Source organism: Labrus bergylta, chromosome 14 (genome assembly GCF_963930695.1).
Source record: "Labrus bergylta chromosome 14, fLabBer1.1, whole genome shotgun sequence".
In the NCBI taxonomy this organism is placed as follows: Eukaryota; Metazoa; Chordata; class Actinopteri; order Labriformes; family Labridae; genus Labrus; species Labrus bergylta.
In genome coordinates this window covers 27,356,269-27,377,213 of record NC_089208.1, presented here as the reverse complement: position 1 = coordinate 27,377,213, position 20,945 = coordinate 27,356,269, and the positions used below count along the sequence as shown (strand labels likewise).

Genomic DNA, 20,945 nt, shown 5'->3' with positions numbered 1-20,945 from the left:
TAAGAAAATATCCAAGTAAGGATATTTCCTGACCCCCATTTGTTTGAACCATAGATGTGATAACTTGGCCCTTACAATTGACGGTGATTTGAACTGTCCTGACATCAGGGTTTGAGATGTCATTGGAAGCAATGCATTCATACGATCCCGACTGCTCTTTGGTGATGCCTCTCAGTTCCAGATATTCCCCTTCTGTCACAAATTTATGAGTGCCTGTGGAGAAGAAAAGCCACAAAGAGAAAAACATGCATTAGTCATTATTTCTTGTTTTTGAGTTCCTCGGCATCACAGTAAGGTGGTTCGTTTCACCTTTGTTTACCTAGAGCTGGAAATACACTGAACGAGTCGATGCCGTCTTTGAGACGATTTTTGAGTCACATGACTGATTTTGCAAACGGGCTGAAGATCAGCTAGATCACATCTTGTTTACCGTGCAGTATTCAGAGGGTATGAGGGCCGGCTGCTACCGATAGGTCAAAAGGGTTTCTGGAATGTTGAAATTTTGCTCATACCACTGCATAGTCTTGTGAGAGCAGAGCCACAAGCCAATTCCATGACTTCAGGCCTTTTTTTCTCCTGATTCTGCTGTGCAAACTGTCAGACAGCATCTGAAATCACCATGGCAATGAAATACATTGATGTCATAAACTTCGTTCTGTGGGAGTTTTGAAAGGAAGCTTTAATGACAACTTGTCAGTGGTCCATAGTGATTTAACACGCTCAGTGTGAGCTCTCAGGTCATGGTTGACAATCAGACCGTTCAGTGTGAGCACATACTTCCTGAGCATTGGTTGTGAGTCATAATTGTTTCACTCATTAGTTGACATTCCACCATGACATTTATAAGAAAAAACATATCATCGTATTGACATGAGAGTAAATCGATCAATTATGTTAAAAAATAAGCAAATGTTTCTTAATGACTGTGTCTGATGGTATTTATGTAGACATCTTATGCATTATGGAAAAATATCTCAAAAGGAATGTAGACATAGTCTTGCAGTCAGTGACCCTGCAAGATCCCAAATCAAGAAAAATCTTAATCTGTGTCTAGAAACTCTGTGAGCTGCCGTCATTAGATATGATAGGGAGTCAGATGTTAGCATTTTAAAATACGTTTCTTCAGTCTTTTAGTGTATGGAGGGCATAAGTTGTCCTACACCAGCTTTTGATCAGTTGTTTGATACCCTTCGTTTTTATGATGACTTGTAGACCTTTATTTGTAGAAAATAGTAAAATCATAAGTAAAAACCACAACAGCAGTCTGTGCCCAAATTTGGGATTTCTGCTCTCTGCAAATGTCTGCACAAGGCAATGACTTCTGGGGGCATGCTCTCATTACACAAAGAAAATACACTAATTGCATCAAAACAAGCCCTCTTGAGTAACACCATAAATTAGCTTTGACACCAGCAATGTTAAAAGCATGTTCTGGTAACAGAGAGACCTTAAGCCGTTGCTGAGTGGGTGGGAGAATTGATAGGAGCACTAATCCCAATCAGTAGAAATGTCAATCCAGCAATACTACTAAATTAGCATAATATCATCATGGTTTTTATTTTTTCATCCTTAGCTGCAGACACTGTTGCAGGTGGCTGGGGATTCACTGAAAAGGTTGTAGGGTAAGGATAATGATCCTGTTGCATAAAGCCAGGGAACTGCAACTCCTGGTAATTACCAGTTTCCATCATGGATAACTAATAAAAAAAATTTAAACGCCAATTCACAATTTTTTTCTCAAGACAAAATAGCAACAAGTCTAGACAGTACTCTTCAATATATTATTCATAAACAACCAACAATCCTCCATGAGCACAGCACTTAAAACAAGATTTAAACACTTAGCAGAGTAACAGTGTCAAAGAAAAACTGCCGTTTAAAAGGCAAAAGCTTCGACCAGAACCAGACTTGTGTTAACAGCCATCACCTGGGACTGTGTTAGAGCGAGATGCAGAAAAAAAATAGATGGATAGAGAAAACAGTACTATATGGTTGTGTAAGGGCACACTCACATATAGGCAATGCTTGGAGGACTATAGCCTCCATACAAGGGGTGCGTGCACTAAACACTAGGCAACCGGTGCCCCCAGTCCTGTTTTTCTGAGTTAACAAGATCGTTATCGTGTTGATTCAGAAAACATCAGATGTGTTTTTTCAGTGACAGCAATTCAATCACAATTCAGAGTGTGCCAACAGTCTGAAATATGGTGTGTTTTTTTTCTTAGAACAAATGAAGAGATATCCTGTACTGGTGTGTGGGTTTTTTCTCAATTCTGCTAACTCCAACTCAACCCACTGTTGAGGAGGGATATTCATTATGCATGTGTTTCTGTGTTTGTTCTTGGGAAATATCTCTTACAGTAACTAGTTAGAAATTCAAATTAGAAATCACGAGTGAGTATAATACAATCAATGCATTATGGATTACAGTTGAGAAACAGACCAGAGTGAACAAAACAAGATAATACTACAAGATAATCTAAGTATTATGAAATAACTGTCGATCTAAATTTCTCCAGTGAGTAAATGTAAAAAAAGTAATGATTGTTGAATATTACTGGGGATGAATGAACATAATAAAAACAATAACCATCATCATCATCAACCCCCACATCAGTGGTCTGCAGTGATGGCCATAATCCCGCCACATCAGAGTCAGTATAGCATCACAGGATGACTAATAGGAGAGCTGTTTAAGTACCGGGTGGCAGACGGCACAAATGAGCGTCTAAAAGCACTCAGCGGATCACCTCAGCGATACTTGCCATTAGCTGAAGGAGCTAAGAGTGATTACTGCTGTCCAATTACAAGCATTACAATATCACTTTCCTTTATGCCAGTGTTATTTACGGCCAATAAAGTGTCACACTTCCAGAACATTTCCTCTTTTATAATAGCTGCTTCTAAAAACTGAATACACGCACGCATTCATTTATTGCCAAGAGATATTCATATTACACTGACACATTCCTGACCTTTTTTTCCATTTTATTTAATAAAACCTGCAAAAAACCCTCTTTTTTCAGACTTGCTGTATGTGTCTGTAGCTTTAAATACAATTGAACTGTTTGACCACGCCCCTCTAGAAGGGGATGTGGCTTTGGGTTTCTTGCACCATGTCCTATTGTTTACAGTGAGAAGGCAGACTCAGAAGACAGAGCTAACACCTAACTGTGGGAGTGTCATCCACCTGGAGGAGGGGCTACTGCCTTTTGTGATGTCATAAAGGGAAAATCTCCAAACAGCCTGTTTGAGCACACATTTTCTGAAAAGTGGAGCAGACAAAAGATGAATAGAATGGACTTTTCTTATTATTGGGGGGGGGTTTATAGACAGACTAAGGAAACATATTGCTGTTAGAAAAACATAGTGAAGTGTATTTTGCATAATATGTGACCTTTAAGCATTTGAAGATACTACAAAATGTTCCATCAACATGAGCAAACCTGCCAATGTAGGTGCTCTATTTCTTTAGCAGATCAGACTGCTTTTTTAGATATACAGATATACTTTTTTACTCAATTAACAAAATACTTCATCATAGTTTAAAGTAAACTTCAGATTCCTCTAGCTAATGAGGATAAGCCCTCAGTGAGGAAGTGCGCCCTCCCCTCACTTGGCAACCTCTTCCCCATGCTCTTGCCCCGCCAATAACTTACATGAACCTTAGTGGCCACCACAAACAAACAGCAATGCCACCTTCAACAGATCGAGCCTCTTACAACTCAACCGTGAACCTATATTGGCAGCGAGAACCAAAACTTCACTGGGGCAGACATTTCAGACAGGATCAACTGTTGGATACAGCATCCCAAGGCCAACACCTGCATGATAGCTCTCACCGCCCACCAATACCCACATGTATTAATGTTTTCTTGCTATTGCAACATTATGTAAAGAAAACAAAAACCAAAAAACGCAAATAATCCTGGTGCCGACATACAGCAAAGGCAGAACAAGGGCCTTGAGGTGGACGGCCCAGGGGCAGAGCAGATCCCCAGCACAAATGAGGAATGGGGTAGACAGCTGTAGAGAAGACAACAAATACAGTGGACCAAGAACATTTAGGCACCTAAAAAGACAAAAAAAAACAATGTTTTTTTTGTAAAAGACTGAGAAATACAATTTATGAATTAAAGATATTTCAGCAATGTGATTAACATTCTCGTCTTTTATGTCTTTTAAGAGTGGAGAGAGGAGATAAGAGAATATGTGAGGAAGAGGACAGGGTAGGCAGAACTATAGGTTGAGGAACCTGATAAATGGTGTTGTGATATATCAAAAATGAATATCAAGACATTTTTCCCCCATGACTCTTCATTTAGGATAGTACACGATCAATGAGATTTGTGTGCACACACACACACACACACACAGCAGCACTCTCCCTGCTCAGTTTAATATCATTTTGTATTTGCTGATTTCTCTAAGTTATTACTTTTTTTATTTTGACCCAGGGCTGACAGTGAGCTTTTGTTCTTCATCATAACCACTTAATACAAGGAAAACACACACACACACACACACATACTGTAGCTGAGTGTCACAGACAAACTGAGCCCCCAGATAAGCTATCAATACAGCCAGTTGCCATAACGCACGCAGAAGAGAATATAGCCAAGGATTCCAGCAGCAGAAATAAGCAAATAAATGTTTAGAGCCCACCGTTATTTTATGTTGAGCAACACAGAATCAGAAATACTGTATAAATCCCTCAAGTGTAAATTGGTCATTGCAACTGCTTTTTAAACACAGTACAGCAGTAAGAAATATAGAAACATGTAATACAATAAGATATACAAATAAGTACAAGAACATCCATCCATCCCTTTTCTTCTGCTTATCCGAGGTCGGGCGCGGTGGTAGCAGGCGCAGTAAGTCAACCCAGACTTCCCTCAACCCAACAACGTTTTCCAGCTCCTCCTGGGGGATTACGAGGCGTTCCTAGGTTAGACTGAATATATAATCCCTCTAGCAAACTCTGGTTCTGCCCCGGGGTCTCCTCCCAGTTGAGTGCCAGGAAAACCTCAAAAAGGAGGCGTCCAGGAGGCATCCTTAACAGATGCCCAAAACCACCTCAACTGGCTCCTTTCGACGCGGAGGAGTAGCGGCTCTACTCTGAGCTCCCCCCCATTGTCCGAACTCCTTACCTTATCTCTAAGGCTGAGCCCAGCCACCATCTGGAGGAAGCTCATTCCGGCCGCTTGTATCCGCGATGTGATTCTTTCGGTGACTACCAGGAAATAATTACAAGAATATTTGAAGAAATAATAAAGCAATGTCCTAAAGCAAAGGGAATTGAAGATACAAAAAATAATTACAAATATAAATATGTAAATGCCCAGTAGAGGGAAACTCTTACAATTCAGCCTCTCCACAGATAGAGGCCGGTGCTTCAAGAGAAGGACCTAAGGCATCAAAACATAATTCAATGGACTCCTTTACACAGGCAGAAGGAAAGAAAGAAATGGAGCACATAAATGCTGTATGCAGAATTTACAGTGGTGCAAAGGACTAACGTTTAGGACTCCCTCAGAGTCAAACAGTACAGGCCTGATTTGAAAATCCTAAATACCCTCCTCTGCAGTTGATACAAATGCACAGTGTGAATGTGGATCCTGTTCGATCCTGTGTGCGTGTCTGGAGATCTTAATAGTAAATAAAGCTATGCTGATGTGCCTCTTGAGTAAAATTTCACCGCTGCTCTCTTAATTTGGAAAGAACAGATTGTTTCTGATGTTGTGGGAATTCTTCAGTTAAATTTAACTTGAATCAGCTATCTAAATCTGTAACTCAGTGTTCTGTGTGTTCAGAGAAGTTAGGTGAGCCAGAAAAAAGATGGAAATACAACATGTAAATAGTAACACACCCACCTGCAGGTGCACCCAGTTCTAAAGGCAACGACAGCTGACTCTCTGATTGGTTTAATTCACGTCCCTTCCAAATCAGACCTTTGTATAATCAAGCCACTTAATCCAACCTCTTCATACCCTGCATGTTGCTATTCAAGCGGCCTCATAGGGCCGCTTAAACACTTATCACCATGTGCTTAAGACCGTGCGCTTTTGATCATTCAAATTGGGCCCTAAAGTGTGACCATAATTGGGAAATGTCATTCAAAGAGCTGGGCCAGTAGCATAATAACCTGCTAGAGCCTTAAATAGCATACTGACTGTATGAGTCACCATCTTATGTATAGTATGAATGAGAGTGAGTCACTCTATAGTCCATATAATTAAGCTTAAAGCTCTTATGTATAGTTCTATTCATCATTGGGAGGGAGGTAAGCTTTGAAAAGCTTCAGCTGGAAAGGCCTACCTGGAGTCTATTTATCACACTGTGTCATTTTCCAGCCTTAATATAGAGAACAGTGTCTTTGAAACACAGAAAAAGATGGATAAATCAAACGTGTAATTTTTTTCCATACAGGTAGGTAATTGTCTCCCTATATCGGTATAAAAGAAACGGCTGCATGCAGAATATTTGGCTGCAGAGTAGGATGGTCCTCCTCAATGAACAGGACGGGGAGTAAGTTGCCCGACAAAGACACTTGATGTGAAGCAGTGTGTCAGCAGTCAGTAGGTAATTCTAGAGTTTCATGGTTTGTGACCATTTCATAGCCCTGTGGTCATTCTCTAAGCTCAATCCTTCACACAGCAGACGGTACTTGAAACAGTCCATGGTCCATTTGATGCCTTGACACTCCAGCTGTCCCGTTGAGCACCGTGTCTCTCTCAGGACTGGTTTCCTGCTGACATCAGCTCCTGGCCTTTTCCTCTTCTCCCCTCACCTTCCCGACACATTCCACCAATAACTCTGCCCGAGGCGTCGGTCTGGGTGTTGAAAGTTTAGTTGCATCTGCCATCGTCTTTATCTTTTTTTTGACGACCTTGGGCCACCTTCACTCTCCTTTCACGGCCTCCCCCTGGGAGTGGGAACATTGCTACAATGCAGGAAACAGCGTGGCCATATCCTCTGGCACCGTCTCAAAGGAGGTGGCCGGGTACAACCAATCCTCTTACAGCCTCTTTCCTCCTGCACTAGAAGCACTTTTCCCAGATTACACACTCGTTTTTTTCTCCTTTCTTGGCACTGTTAAGAGTATTTCTTACACCAAGTGTAGAGATAAAGTGTATGAATAATAGAGTCTAAGATGTGACAGAGTAAGGAGAAAATGCTTTTATAGAGCTCGATTGTACTTACAAATAAAGACCTTTCAAGTGCTGTAAGTTCTTTTGCACTAAGAAAGTCAACAACTTTTATTTAAGATGCACATAACTCTTATTGTCTACTGACAGAGACAGGTTAGGTGCAGAGTTGATGTAAAACAGAAGCTTGCACAGAAGAGGTGGACATGATCAGTACAGGAAATGGCCCTTATTTAAATTGATAAGTCATGGTTTTCTTGAAAAGGGTTGCATGAGGTATTTACCAATGATCAGTGTACTATGCACTGTAGCTGGCCAAGTTTCTACACAGAAGCTTAGCTATGTACAGTTAGACTGGTCACAACAAAAGTATTAGGCCTACTTTAGCCACTTAAAAAGTCCTTCATATTTCAGTTTAAGTGTACTCTGTATTTCTAGATATTTTTTCTAGCTTTATCTTTACAAAAATGTATACTGGTAAACAAGGGCAAACACTGTCACACCTAGCAGTAACTGTAGCTTGCTTTATGTGCCCACTTTAGGGCTTGTGTTAACGATGGACCTACAGTACGTTAGCAGCAGGCTTCATGAGACTGGAGCTAGCCATAGCTGCATTACCAACTGAGCTTCCTCACTAACACACTTCCTGAGAGCCTGCAGTCAGACAGAGACAGCTAAGTGTACACTTGCTGCACAGCTAACTTAAGCTACACTTAGCATGGGCTACTTAAGCAGAGCTATCTGTCCATCAGGCACCATTACTCAGTTAAGTTTTGTTGATTTGTGTAACATGTTCTAAAGTTGTGTTTTTGCACAGTTGACAGTAGCACAAGTCCTCAGAAACTCTCTTCTAATGTATTGCCAGTCAGTATATGGTCTTATAATAAGTTCACTTCCTTGTCTCCCTCACACTCTCTTGTCAACATCTTACTGCTTCACCGTGCGCCCCCCACAGGCCTGAAGCATTTCCATTATATTTTTACATTTTCTTCATTTCTGATTTTGCAGCACATTTTACCAAATTTGCAGCAGGTTTTCTGGATGTAAGTAGTTTGGACTGTTGCAGAGATGTTGCCCTTGCCAAACACCATATAAACTGTCCTTTCCTTAAGCACTATATTTGTTTCCATAAAAACAGCTCTATGTTTCCAGCATGTAATGCAGTGTATTCTATTATGCCATCTGAATTTCTGAATTTTCTGAAACAAACTTCCCTGTTTTTGAGATGTCATAGTTTGTTCTGGCTGTGTTTTTCCAGAATGTTCAAGCCAAGAGTGTCCTTGTCACATTTTTACTAACTATAAACTGCCATGCTTAGTACACATCCAATTGATAAGTACCTCATACAACCCCTGCCCAAATAACCCTAACTATCCCTTTAAAATGCCTGGAAACTGTTATTAAGCCTACATGTTAGCTGTATTCCAGTTTTCTCTTGTTTCTGGGTCTCTCTTCTTTTTTGTGTCCTCTGCATTTAGCTCTGGGAACATGACTAATTCATAACATAGACAACAGGACTGGCCACAACATCATCACTCGTGTCCCATGAGGCTCTAAGGATTACCACACTGCTGCAGAGCTGCGGTTATAGCCCTCGTCCCATGGGGTTAAGGGTTTAACTGCTCTTACCAGTTTTCTGCTCTTGATTTTTTATTACCTGAGACAACTTCTAAAACATAAGACTTACAGAAAACTACTCGTCTTGATGCCATAGACTTGAAATTTATGTGTAACCCCGGTAGTTTTGCGCCTGGACCCATTTTTTTCATTTTCTGCAGTTTATAGAGCTTAAGAGTTTCTGTGGTATATTACTTCAGACAGGATGCAGAATGAAAAAACTGTATAAACATGATTTTGGGGTGAAGACGCAGTGTATCGTTGCTCTGCTTCACGCTGTTTTGTGCTGCGTGCTGTGTCTCTTGCTCGTCATTAGAACACTTAAAAAGGAAACAAAGGAATGAAGCTGGTTTTGTCGCTGACACTAGCATAGCATGCTGCTAGCACAAAGACTAACACTAACAGATCTTATTCAAGCATGTTTTAAATCATGAAAAAAAAAATCCACAGCTTTCAGAGAAAGCTTCTGTTTCTGTGTCCTGCTAGTTTCTCCTGTTATTGAAGAGTATAATGTCACAGCAGGAAGTGTGTAAAAAAACATAATGGTTACAAAAGCTCTCTTGTTGTCCTAGAAACCATTGGCAACATGTGTTTACCTTGAACAGAAGAACACAATGTATTCACAGCTGTCAAACCATCACTGTTAAACATTCTTTATAACATCATAAAGGTAGGCAGTTACAGGCAGGTAGGAGTGGTATTCATGTGAAGAAATGGTTGTGTAAGTTTGAATGGGAAACAATACTCTGATCCTTGAGATTAAATGGAGGACTTGTTTTAAATCTCTAAGCAAGACAAATGTCCTAATATGCCATCGTACTGTGCTGAAGTTTGCTTCATGCAGGAGCTGATGATTCATTACACATTTTGTGACTGAAGACTTGCCTGGGATACAATCCAGTGATACATTTTTTTTTTTTTTTTAAAAGGCTTTGATTTGATTCAGATCCCATTTTCTATAAGCCATTAGAAGGGACATTGACGACTAGGCAAGAAGAAATTGACTCAATGCTTTCAGGAAATCAATCCCCCCATGAGACTGTATCAGAGCTGCTTTAAACAATAAGGCCTGAATGTTCCCTTAAGGACTTGCTTTTGGGTTAGTGTTGAAATCCGGAAGGACAAATGGATTTATTTTACAATCAAGGGATTTTTTAAACAACTAGATCAAGCTACATATAGTAAAGGACCATTTGTCAAGTATGTTATTTAGGGTCCGACAGATATAGGATTTTTGGGGCCGATACCGACATTGATATTGGAAGAGAAAAAAATTGGATACCAATATCAGCCATGGAAAAGGTATACAGTATAATGTAGACAAGATGGTCACTAAACTGGAAAGTAAAGGTGCATGTATGTGCATCACGGCTTGACAGTCTGGAGAGTGATAATGCTTTGTTATAATCCATTCAGCACACTCTGCTGGTGACAGCCAGGAAGAGAATAGATAGTGTAATACAATGATACTCACATGAAACGTTATTTGACTGGTGAATAAATCCTGTAATATTGGCTCATATCTGCAATAAAGCTGATATGCTATTTACTGGATATGCTAATATCGGCTGATATTATCGGCTGGCCGATTAATCGGTCAAACTTTAATGTAATTGTCATGTAGAAAAACGTTAAGCTGAACGTTTTTTTTATATTTGCTGCTCAACATATATTTTTAATGATGAACAATGTCATTGAAAAAAGAAATCCTCTGATGTATAAAATGATGTGCAGTTCTACTTTAGCCAAAAAGGCAGAAACCAGACTTTTTCCAAATGCATACAGAGCCCAAATTGAGCTCATTCTCATCCTTGGGGAAAACTCAAAGTGAAGACAAGGACATGAAGCATTACAAAATTGCTAAACTGTAGTATGCTTGTGACATGTATTGCTTACCTTGTCGGACCTTAGCGTGAGCACTGGAGTTCTGCAGAAGGTTATTTTACACTTAAGAGTTTGTCACTTGACTTTAAAAGTCCTGCAGTACACAGCAGCTGTTGTTTGAGTTCAAGGAAAGTAGGGCGAGCATCACACAAAGTAGATCACTGTGAGCTTTTCTTACATGTTCTGCATAAGTTATCTACATTACTGAGACCAACCAGAAGCCCTGAAATCATTTGTTTAGAAACAATGCCTGGGTCACGGTCTGGAATTATCCTACAGTATGAGTTAAAAGCTCATGTGTGGAGTTTTTAACTGGTTTTTAAACAGACTGAAATGAACCTGGATGCCTCTTTATATCTTACAAAAGTAAACCAGTCCATCAGCGACCTAAACAGCAGCTGGTATTGAAATATTCCCATCACAGTTCATACATTGGCAGCAGAATAAAGTGTGCAGACCTTCTACATAATCAATATGTCATTTTAACAGTCCTTCTTGACATCCATCATAATTACTTGATTGAAATGTGTAACTGCAAGCAGTAACTACTCTGCACCAGCTTGAGAAGGTCCCACTGGGCGATTTAAGAGTCAGACACCTTGTCACCTCTCCACCAGGACAGTGTTCAGTGTGATTTATTATACCAAAGCTGTTTTGTCAGCTAAAAGGTAAGGAAGACATCAGCCTTCTGTTGCTGCTAGCCATTTATTTCCTGTATGACCGGTGCCATATGCCCTTTAAAGCTCCTGTGGTCGTTTAGCATGCACCGTCAATATTAACCAATGCGGCTTCTCTTGATTACCATCTGTCTTTTTAAAAAGCAACTGGTCATAGTTTCAATAGAATTAGGCAACAGAAGCAGTTGTGTAATGGATAGTTGAGGCTGATATTTAAACACCTTTCACTGTCTTCAATTTAATAAAGATAATATATTTTTACCAAATAACTACAAGCATCCACTAAGATCCATCTCAAATCTATAACCAATATGCCTTAAAGGTCACATATTATGCAAAAATACATTTTACCATGTTTTTCCAACACTAATGTGTGTCTCTAGTCTGTCTACAAACCCCCTAATTGTGAGAAAGTCCATCCTCTCCGTCTTTTTCCTGCTCCACTTTTCAGAAAATGTGTGCTCAAACAGGCCGTTTCGAGATTTCCCTTCATGACATCACAAAGGGCAGTAACCCCTCCCCCAGGGGGGTGACACTCCCACAGCTAGCTGTTTGTTCTGCCCCTCTGAGTCTGCCTTCTCACTGTAAACAATTGGGCATGGTGCAAGAAAACCCTGATCCACTCAAGCCCTTCCAGATCAGACACAGCTCATTAGGGAGTTTTGAGACTTATTTAAACTTCACCTCAGGTTTCTCACACTGCTTTGTCTGCAGTGTATGAATGTGAAGGATACCCTAATGGGTAGGTGTGACCTGCGGTGTAAAAAGTGCTTTGAGTAGTCAGGAGACTAGAAAAGGGCTATACAAGCTCAATTCCATTTACCATAAAACAAATGAAAACTCATATTTTACATGGAATTAATATCTGTATACACTTGATGATGTTAGGTTATTGCACACATTGCCTCGCATAACCTTTTCTTTTCTTTTTATAAATTCATTTTTATTGAAGCAAGTTCCAGACAAACAGTATAATTAAGATGCAGTCAATATTCTTATTTTTTTCTTTTTTAACTAAATATTCTCAATTTTCATTGGTTTTTTTTCCTGCCAATTTACTGAAGAAACCATAGACTTATTTAAGTATGTTTACGACTATGTGGCGACCTACATGCCTGTTATACCTGTTACAAGTTACAAGCTATCTTTCACACACCATAAGTCAATGATGGTGACCGGTCGCCTCATTTCTGTCTGCATTTGGGTCCTCCTCTTGTTGCTTGCACTCTACGATTTGCCTATAAATAAGCCCATTACATTTTTTGAAATGTAAACCCATATAGCTATATTACACAGAAAGTATTCATCACGACTGCTGTAACGATTCTGTTAGTTATGCTACTAAAAAAATGCTGCTAAGAAAATCTAAAACCTGAAATGCTTATATCACTATACTAATTGAAATATTATACTTGATTTGGTTAGTGGTGATTAATGTTTCATTAGATCCAAAAACATAAATCGCAACAGCGATCATAAGGTAACGGATGATTCTATCTGCTGATTTAAAAAAAAGAAGATTGAAAGAAAAACTGTAGAGGTATGTAAGCTTGATGCTTTAACACTATAGGCTGTCTGAACTCTTGGGTCATGGGTTTCTATTCTGCTGACCCCAGCTGATGATATGTTTTACCCTCAGATGGTGGCCTCACCATCCTCTGACCGTACACAGTCAGTAAACAGGTCGAGTGCAGCGTCAAAGCCGTGTGAGTCGACCACATGATGTCCGCCTCACTGTCAGCTGCTCGGTCAGGTGTCTCAATTTCTCGCCCTCCTGTGTCTCCAAACCACTGTATCATCCCAGCAGTGTGAGGTCAGCAAACATACCACCACTTATTTACACTTCCTGTTCTTATTCTGCTGTTAAGTCCAACGCTCCTGGGTTTACTGTTTGCATCCCTCTCTGACTTTTAGTCAGAGAGGGATGCTCTTCTTTATGCTATTTTTACACAGCAAAAAATAATTTGTTCCAAATCACTGGACTGAAGAAATGTAAAGTAAATAATCAGACTATTCAATCAGCAAAATTGACTTAATTTAATTTGTTTTCATGCTGTCTCTCAGCAGCAGTTTGATTTGAATCCTGTACCCTGTGCAGACAGCAGGATACCAACATCTTTTATATGTGAAGCCAGTGAGGGATCAGACCTCAGCTTGATTTTGGATGAGAGGTTAAATAGTACCACATTTGTCAAAAGGCTACCTTTACTTAAAACCCAGACTCTTTCAATTCCATGTTGTGACAAAATGAAAAGGTGGAAACATAATTAAAAAAATATTGTTCTATTAAAAACACATTTATTTCAGGGCGAAAATGAAGTCAAAATAAAAGCTGTATAGAAAACTGCCCAGCAACTGCAGCGACAGACATTCTGATTCCAGTAAAAAACAGGGGAGAAAAAACAAACATGGCAGCTGCTGAGGGACTCTCCGCATGCAGGTTATAGTACATAAACTGAAGTATTTTCGTTATTGTTCTGTTGGCTTAAATGAAGGGTACCTGCACTGTAAATCCCATGCTGTTGAAGCATAGATAAACGTGTTTGTTTTAGCGCTGTTTGCTAGAGTTCCTGCAGGCCACTGTAGTGGGAGGCAGCTAAATTCAGATTTCATTATGCTGCCGTTAAAATATTTGTAATAACAAGGTGCTTGGGTGCCTTAAAGTCCTCTGGGGCCACAGATTAATTAGATTTATCATATCATATATCCACAGCTCCTGCAGCCACATTTTAGATGTGTGCTTGGGCAAGACACTTAACCCTGAGTTGCTCCTGCTGCTTCATCAGCTGTGTATAAATGTCTGGTTGTAAAGTGTATGAATGTGCTGAGTTGATACTGATGAGCACTTTACATAGCAGCCTCTGCCATCAGTGTGTGAATGGGCGTGAATGGAGCAGTGTAAAAAGCGCTTTGAGTAGTCAGAAGACTGGTCCATTTAACAGTTATGGTAATCGTCTATCTCTAGAAAAGAATGACAATAATTGTCCAGTCCAAATCTGCTGATAGGTTAGGGGGACATTTGTTACTTGACCATTGGCATTGCCTGCATAAAAAATTAAAGGCACAGTTTGTAGATTCCGCTGCCAGGGGGTTCTCAATCAAACGAACAATAACAAAAGATGGCAACATTTCTCTGGCTTTGATAGGTTATGTAAGTACTAAAATATAAATAACAGGTTTAGTCATTTTTTTATAATAATTTTCAAATTCTAATGTAAATATTGTAATACAGTTCTACATATTGTACCTTTAACTCAATTGCAATGATGTAAAATTATCCTATACATTTCCCAAAAGTAAAATAGAATCACCTTTACATTGACATCCCTGTTACAAGTAGAAAAAAAAAAAAAATAAAGAGAAAGGAATGATCTCCCTATGTTTCTAATGATAGTATTAAATAATATTTATGTACACCACAGTAAACCTTTGGCCCAGTTTTTTTTTTTTTTCTGTTGTTGCCTGAATACAAATGTATTGACTGCAATGAGGAGCAAGGGTTGTAATGTGGTGAAATGTAACCACCTGAAGGTTAAGGGTAGAGTTTTTAAATAGATACATTTTGAATAAGGATGAAGAAATGTGCGCTTGTCTTGATGCCTTCGGTGTTATTCATTAGAGGAAAAAGAAAACGAGTTATGTCTGGGCCTAAAAGTGACATCCATCATCACTTCCGCTGTTTTCCGTATCCTCTCACACACACACACACAGCTCCACAGTTCGTTAATTAATGCTAACACCCTACAGGGTAACATTTGAGCTATTATTACATTCCCAGGTGCAAATGATTTCATGATAAACCACTGACTGACAATACCCTGTGATAGCTTTCCTGGATGAGATGCCCAGAATAGTGTTTCCTGAGACAAATGTGCTCATACTGTAAGCAGACTAATTAAGAGCCTGCTGACATTTAATAAGAAAATAATGGGAGTGCATGAGGGATTTTTTTTTTTTTACTGCCCTCACAAGCTGCAGGGAAAATGAACACCTGCAGCTCATGAAAGTTTGATTCCAGTGTTTTGTTAATCCTTAAAACTAGCAAACCTCCCTTTTCTGAAAATCTCTTCAAGTTAACATTCAGAAGATACATATAAAAATGTAATTAAAACATCTCTATCAAAAGTAGAGCCAATTCAGGACAGGGATAAAGTCATATGTTCAGCCAAAGATTGTGTAAAAAAGGGAGAATGATTTACTGTAAAGACATCAACACAACATTCTATTTCAAGTCAGCCGTAGATCCACAGTAAGCCATTTCTTGTCTGTTTTCTTGGGTCTTCATTGTTTTTGCAGTTTGTAGTTCTTTTATATGGTATTGATCAACTTATTTATAATTTCACTTTTATAAAATGTACAAAACATTTGAAATAGGGAATCCTCTTGGACACTAGTTCCCAACCATGTTTGCCTTGGAGCCTCCTGCTCCTTGTATCTAACTCCCAATTTCCACAAATGCCACAGTCCATCACCGCAGCATACCATGCCATCGTTTGCTGCCACTATAGTCACCGTTCCTGTTTCCACAGCAGGTCACGCAGTCCGTCTCCCTGGAGCGCACCACTATGCTCTGCTCCGTTTCAAATACGCTGTGAGCCTTTCTTGGACGGAGCACGCTGCAAGCTAGCATCAAGCCAGACAGAATATTAGAACCCGGACAGGAAGTCATGCCAGGAAAAATACAGAGAGCATCGGGTCAATTTCAAAATAAAACACATTATACGGACTCACAATTGTATTTTTCATCACTTTATCAAAATTAGGTCAAAAAAGTTCTATGGTGTTGTGTGTACAGCTGCTGCGAATGGCTGTGCTCTGCTGTGCTCACATTCCAGAAACGGACCCAGTTTGGCACACAGAGTATTTTGAAATCGGGTGTTTTGACATTAGGCGCAATTGTTTCGTCATCTCCAGTGGACTGTATTCAATTATACATGAATATTTCCCGAGACCACCTCTTCAAGCGGACCTGAGCACAGGACCCGAGTACGGTACGAGTACAGTACGTTGTGTTCACACTTATAAAGTAAAACAGACTTTGGGGTCCAGCATACTCAGATCCAGTTAGTGCGCGCATCTAATGTATGGAGGCTTTGGTCCTCCAAGCAGGCGGCCATGTTCAAATCCCACCTGCATCTCCATTCCCGCATGTCATACCCTACTCTCTCTCTCCCTTATTTCCAACTCTATCCACTGTCCTATCTCTCCATTAAAAGCACAAAAAGAACAAAAATGAATTAAAAAAAAGGAAAACTGGTTCAGATATAATTCTAACCATTCTAAAATCATCATTTTAGAATTAGCTCTACGACCAGTAACATGGTAAAACTAGCACTACTATTGGAGATTCTTTAAAAAATGGTGAGAGGTTAGAGAGCAGAAAGGTTTCAAAACCGATTCAGAGCTGGCTAAATACTGAAGCTACATTGTCCGTGGCCTGACCACCTGTGTGCAGATCAACTCTAGGGATTAGTAGCTGGTTGAATCATTGCTTCTAATCACGCACGCACACACACACACACACACACACACACACACACACACACACACACACACACACACACACCAATCACAGCTCATTCTCACTTCAAGGCAGTTCATTTAAACACAACTTCCATCTCATCAATTCTTCACACACTCTGCTGCTGCTGCTGGCAAAGCTTTGCCTCCACCACCCCAGTTGCCTCCTTTCTGCCTCAAGCCTTTTGGTTCACCCATGTAGGGGTTTAGAACTGCTTTCCGGGGAAAGCTGTGGCAAGCTGCTCAGCTAACCCGGGAGCATCCTTCGAGCAGAGGCTTCCACGCCAAGCAAAACTGTATTTCCAATTTATTTTCTCGATAAAATGGTTAAATTCATGACGAGGGTTCCTGACTTAACTGTCAGAAATGCATTTGTCAAACATAAATATGTGTGGTCTACAGTGGAAATCCAGCTATATCCGTAATATGGATTTTATGTACAGGTGGTAATACTACTGTCAATACTGCTGTTAACAATGTCATTACTGTTAATATACTTCTATGTCTTTGGGATTTCTTTAATCAGGATTTATTTGAATTTCTCCCTTATTCACACAGTACCTTAAAGTACACTTTAAGTTTTTGAATATTTGATACACTTCCGGTGCAACGGAAAAATTCTGTTTACTGTCGAGGACACATTTTACTTACTTCGCTTGAGAAATGCAACAATAATTTAATACGTAATATTCTTGTTTCGTCTTTACCCAAGGATAAAGGTTTCTTACAAATAACTAAATATCAAAGATACTCAGACTTGAAGTTTCCTTGACATTACTGTTGTGCGACATGTTGAAATGTATGACAAAATGTATTTGATATTTGACTGCGCCTGTATCGGCAATCCTTTATATGGGCATGAAGGTTTCTCTGTGAAGCATGTGTATATAAACCCAAGCATATTGTGATTACTTTGAGCTTTCCTTCAGACTGTATTGACACTCTGAAGCTTTGTTACTTCTGCTTGCAAGAAGAATTAAACTTAAAAAAAAGACATTGATTGACTCATGATCCTTTCTTTGCATTGTTAACAGAAATTTCCAGCACACCGGTAAATGCTTTATAGGACTTTTCTAGTCTTCTGACTCCTTAAAGTGCTTTTACACTGCAGGTCACACCTACACATTCACACACTGATGGTAGAGGCTGCTGTTTAAAGTGACCATCAGAAGTGAATAATCTTATTCATACACACTCAGAAGACCCAGACCAAGCAGAGGGAACTACTTGGGGTTAAATGTCTTGCCCAAGGACACATTAAACATAGCTGCAGGAGCCGGAACCAGCTCTACCGACTCTACCAGCTGAGCCGCAGCCACCTTCTACGCTATTCTTTTTTTAACTGTCTTTTTTTTTGGAGTAATTTGGCACAAAAATCTCCTCCAGGATTGACTAAGTTCGGCCTTATCTTATTTTGTTGTTACATGTTTTGTCATCTCTGAATCTGAGTTACATTATTAGATTAATATCCAGAAATATGTTTGATATTCAGAAACAACTGCATTGTGCTATTGTTAGATAACATTCCGTTAATGAATCCATTCAAAGTGATTCTATTAAACAGCTCCAGATAAAACCATGTGAGTTAAATAAAACTAACACAGACACACACAAAAAAAAAAAGATCTTCACCTACAAATAGAACAATTTGCTCATTGTTATTTGAGAGCATTAGCAGCGCACCACCAGAAGCACTACACATCAAATGAGACGAGCAATTGATTTTCTTAACAACCGGGGGACAAGATTCATTACAAGTGCCATCAGTAAAGAGAACTGACTTCATCCGGGTCGACAACAACACAAGCCCAATAGCCTCTGAGCTTTGATCAAAGCGTGTGTGTGTGTGTGTGTGTGTGTGTGTGTGTGTGTGTGTGTGTGTGTGTGTGTGTGTGTGTGTGTGTGTGTGTGTGTGTGTGTGTGTGTGGCAAATACCAGTACATAATGGAAATTGCCGTTAACGGTAATACTCTCATGATTTGTTCTTCTTACGCTTTGTATTTAGTCTATTTCAGTGTTTAGGATTCACTTCCTGTTTTATTCCTCTGTTGCTCGTTTCCTTTGTATGTGTTTTTTTTTTTTTTTTATCAACGCTTTATTCCTAAGTTTAGTCCTTAGTGTTTCCTGTTTTATTTTATAATCATCCTCATGTTTCTTGTCTTGTCCTCCCTTTATCTTGTTTCCCTCCATTTTGATCGCCCTGATTGTCTTCACCTGTGTCTGCTTTCCCATGTGTTTATTTAGTCTCCCTTCTGTGTCAGTTTATCCGCCTTCCCGTGTTCCTGCTACGTCTTATCTCACAGTGTTTCCAGTGTTTTCCTCATGGCTCCTCGTTGTTCCTCTTTTGATGGACTATAGTTTGAACTTGGACTGCGTTTTTCGAATGCCCCCTACATCTTGAATTTTGGAGTCTTTTGGCACCTTAAGGACTATTTCACTATCAATCAATCAATCTAAACTTACACCTGCTTAGTCCTGGTCATGAAAACTACACCCATGGTGGAACACAAACAGGGCTTAAGTCTAATTGGTTTAGAGTGTATCATTAAGTTTGTCATAACTTTCAGCTGTAAGTTGGACATAATGTTTCACACAGAGGTACGCCCGACTGGTGCACTCAGCTCCTGGTTTAGAAGAAGAAGATATCCTTTTTGTTAAAGTGATTTCCCCTTGTGGGATTAATACTGTTGTTGAGACATGCAACACACAAACATATACAAACAGGATCCACTGGATATGCACTAATAGAGAGATATCAGAGTGAGGGGGTTGGACATGAAAAAAGCGCTGATGCCTTGCTCAAGGACACCTCAACAGAGCTCAGGTCTGGTAGCTGGAGAGGTTCCAGGTCACTTCCTATTTCCACATTGGAACTTGAACCGGCGACTCTCTGGTTCCCAACCCAAGTCGATACAGACTGAACTACTCCTGCCCTGTTTAAGGTTAGGATGTGAAAAAAAATTAACATTTGTTGCATTATTTAATCCATCAAAATATATAATGTTGATAAATGAATGGGCTATAGTTTGTCCAGATTATAGCAGTATGAAGTATCTGAACATACACAAAGACACAATCAAGGCTCTCCATAACCTCTCACCTCCATCCCCTTTTGATTTCCTTCACACCTACACACCCTCCTTGACCCTCCATTCTGCCTCCTCCATGCTCCTCACCACACACACATCTCCTGCCTGACTCTCTCCCACAAACCATCCCTCACATCATTTCTGTCTCCCCACCTTCAAATCACAGCTCAAAACACCTTTTTAGATTATTTTACTCTGCCTGACCACGCCCTTTTTTCTATTGCAGTTTTTGTTTTTATGTTTTTATGTAGTAGATTGTGTTCACTGTTTTACTGTCTGTAAGGTGACCTTGAGTGATGCCAAAGGCCCTCATACTGTAAATAAAATTCATTATTATTTAAAATACATCACAATACTGAGTTACCAGACATAACAGCTTAAGTTATCAATTATCTGCTGATAAAATATAAATACACTTAGTGCTCCATAATTTCTTTAAATGTAATACATGTATTATAACATATTGTATTCATTATTTAAATTTCTAGTGAATCTTTATGGGTATTTTTTAGTAAATTCTGATGAAAAACCTTGTATTTTTGTATAGTGATAATTATTAAATACTGGTATCTATTATTTTGGCTTGAAGATGTACACACTTGCTATGGTTGCACTTCCTTTAGGGAGAGAAAGCATTTGAAAACATTCAGAAACACCATAATAAATAAGAACACAAACGTGGGCACTGACAGACATTTTCCTTGGCAGTGTTACTTTTTACACTTCACTCTTTTTTTTTACCTGAATGTGCCCTTTGCCCACCATAGACCAGACCCAATGTCTACATGCTTTTAGAAAAGTGTAATTGTCTTGTCAAGTGAAAAGTCTCTTTCCCATTTTAGCTCTTGAAAGCCTTGGTGCCATGGAAACTGTGAAGCTAACTGCACACTGAAAGCAGTGCGGAAGAAGTGAATACAAGACAAGTCCGCCTCAAGTACTGTGAGTTTCTGTTGCATTGAAAAGAAGATGGAATCAAGAGAAACTCTGACAAGAAAATTATTTGGGCTGCA

At 39.5% G+C, this 20,945-nt stretch overlaps 1 protein-coding gene across 2 annotated transcripts in view; it reads right to left on the bottom strand.

The window, feature by feature from the left end:
* Positions 1–20,945, bottom strand: part of opcml (opioid binding protein/cell adhesion molecule-like) — a 387,148-nt gene that overhangs the window by 6,795 nt on the left and 359,408 nt on the right. For both annotated transcript variants that reach the window (XM_020629289.2, XM_020629288.3), the window contains one exon: positions 76–213. In XM_020629289.2, coding sequence (XP_020484945.1) covers positions 76–213 — 138 coding nt within the window. The remainder of the gene's footprint in view (positions 1–75; positions 214–20,945) is intronic.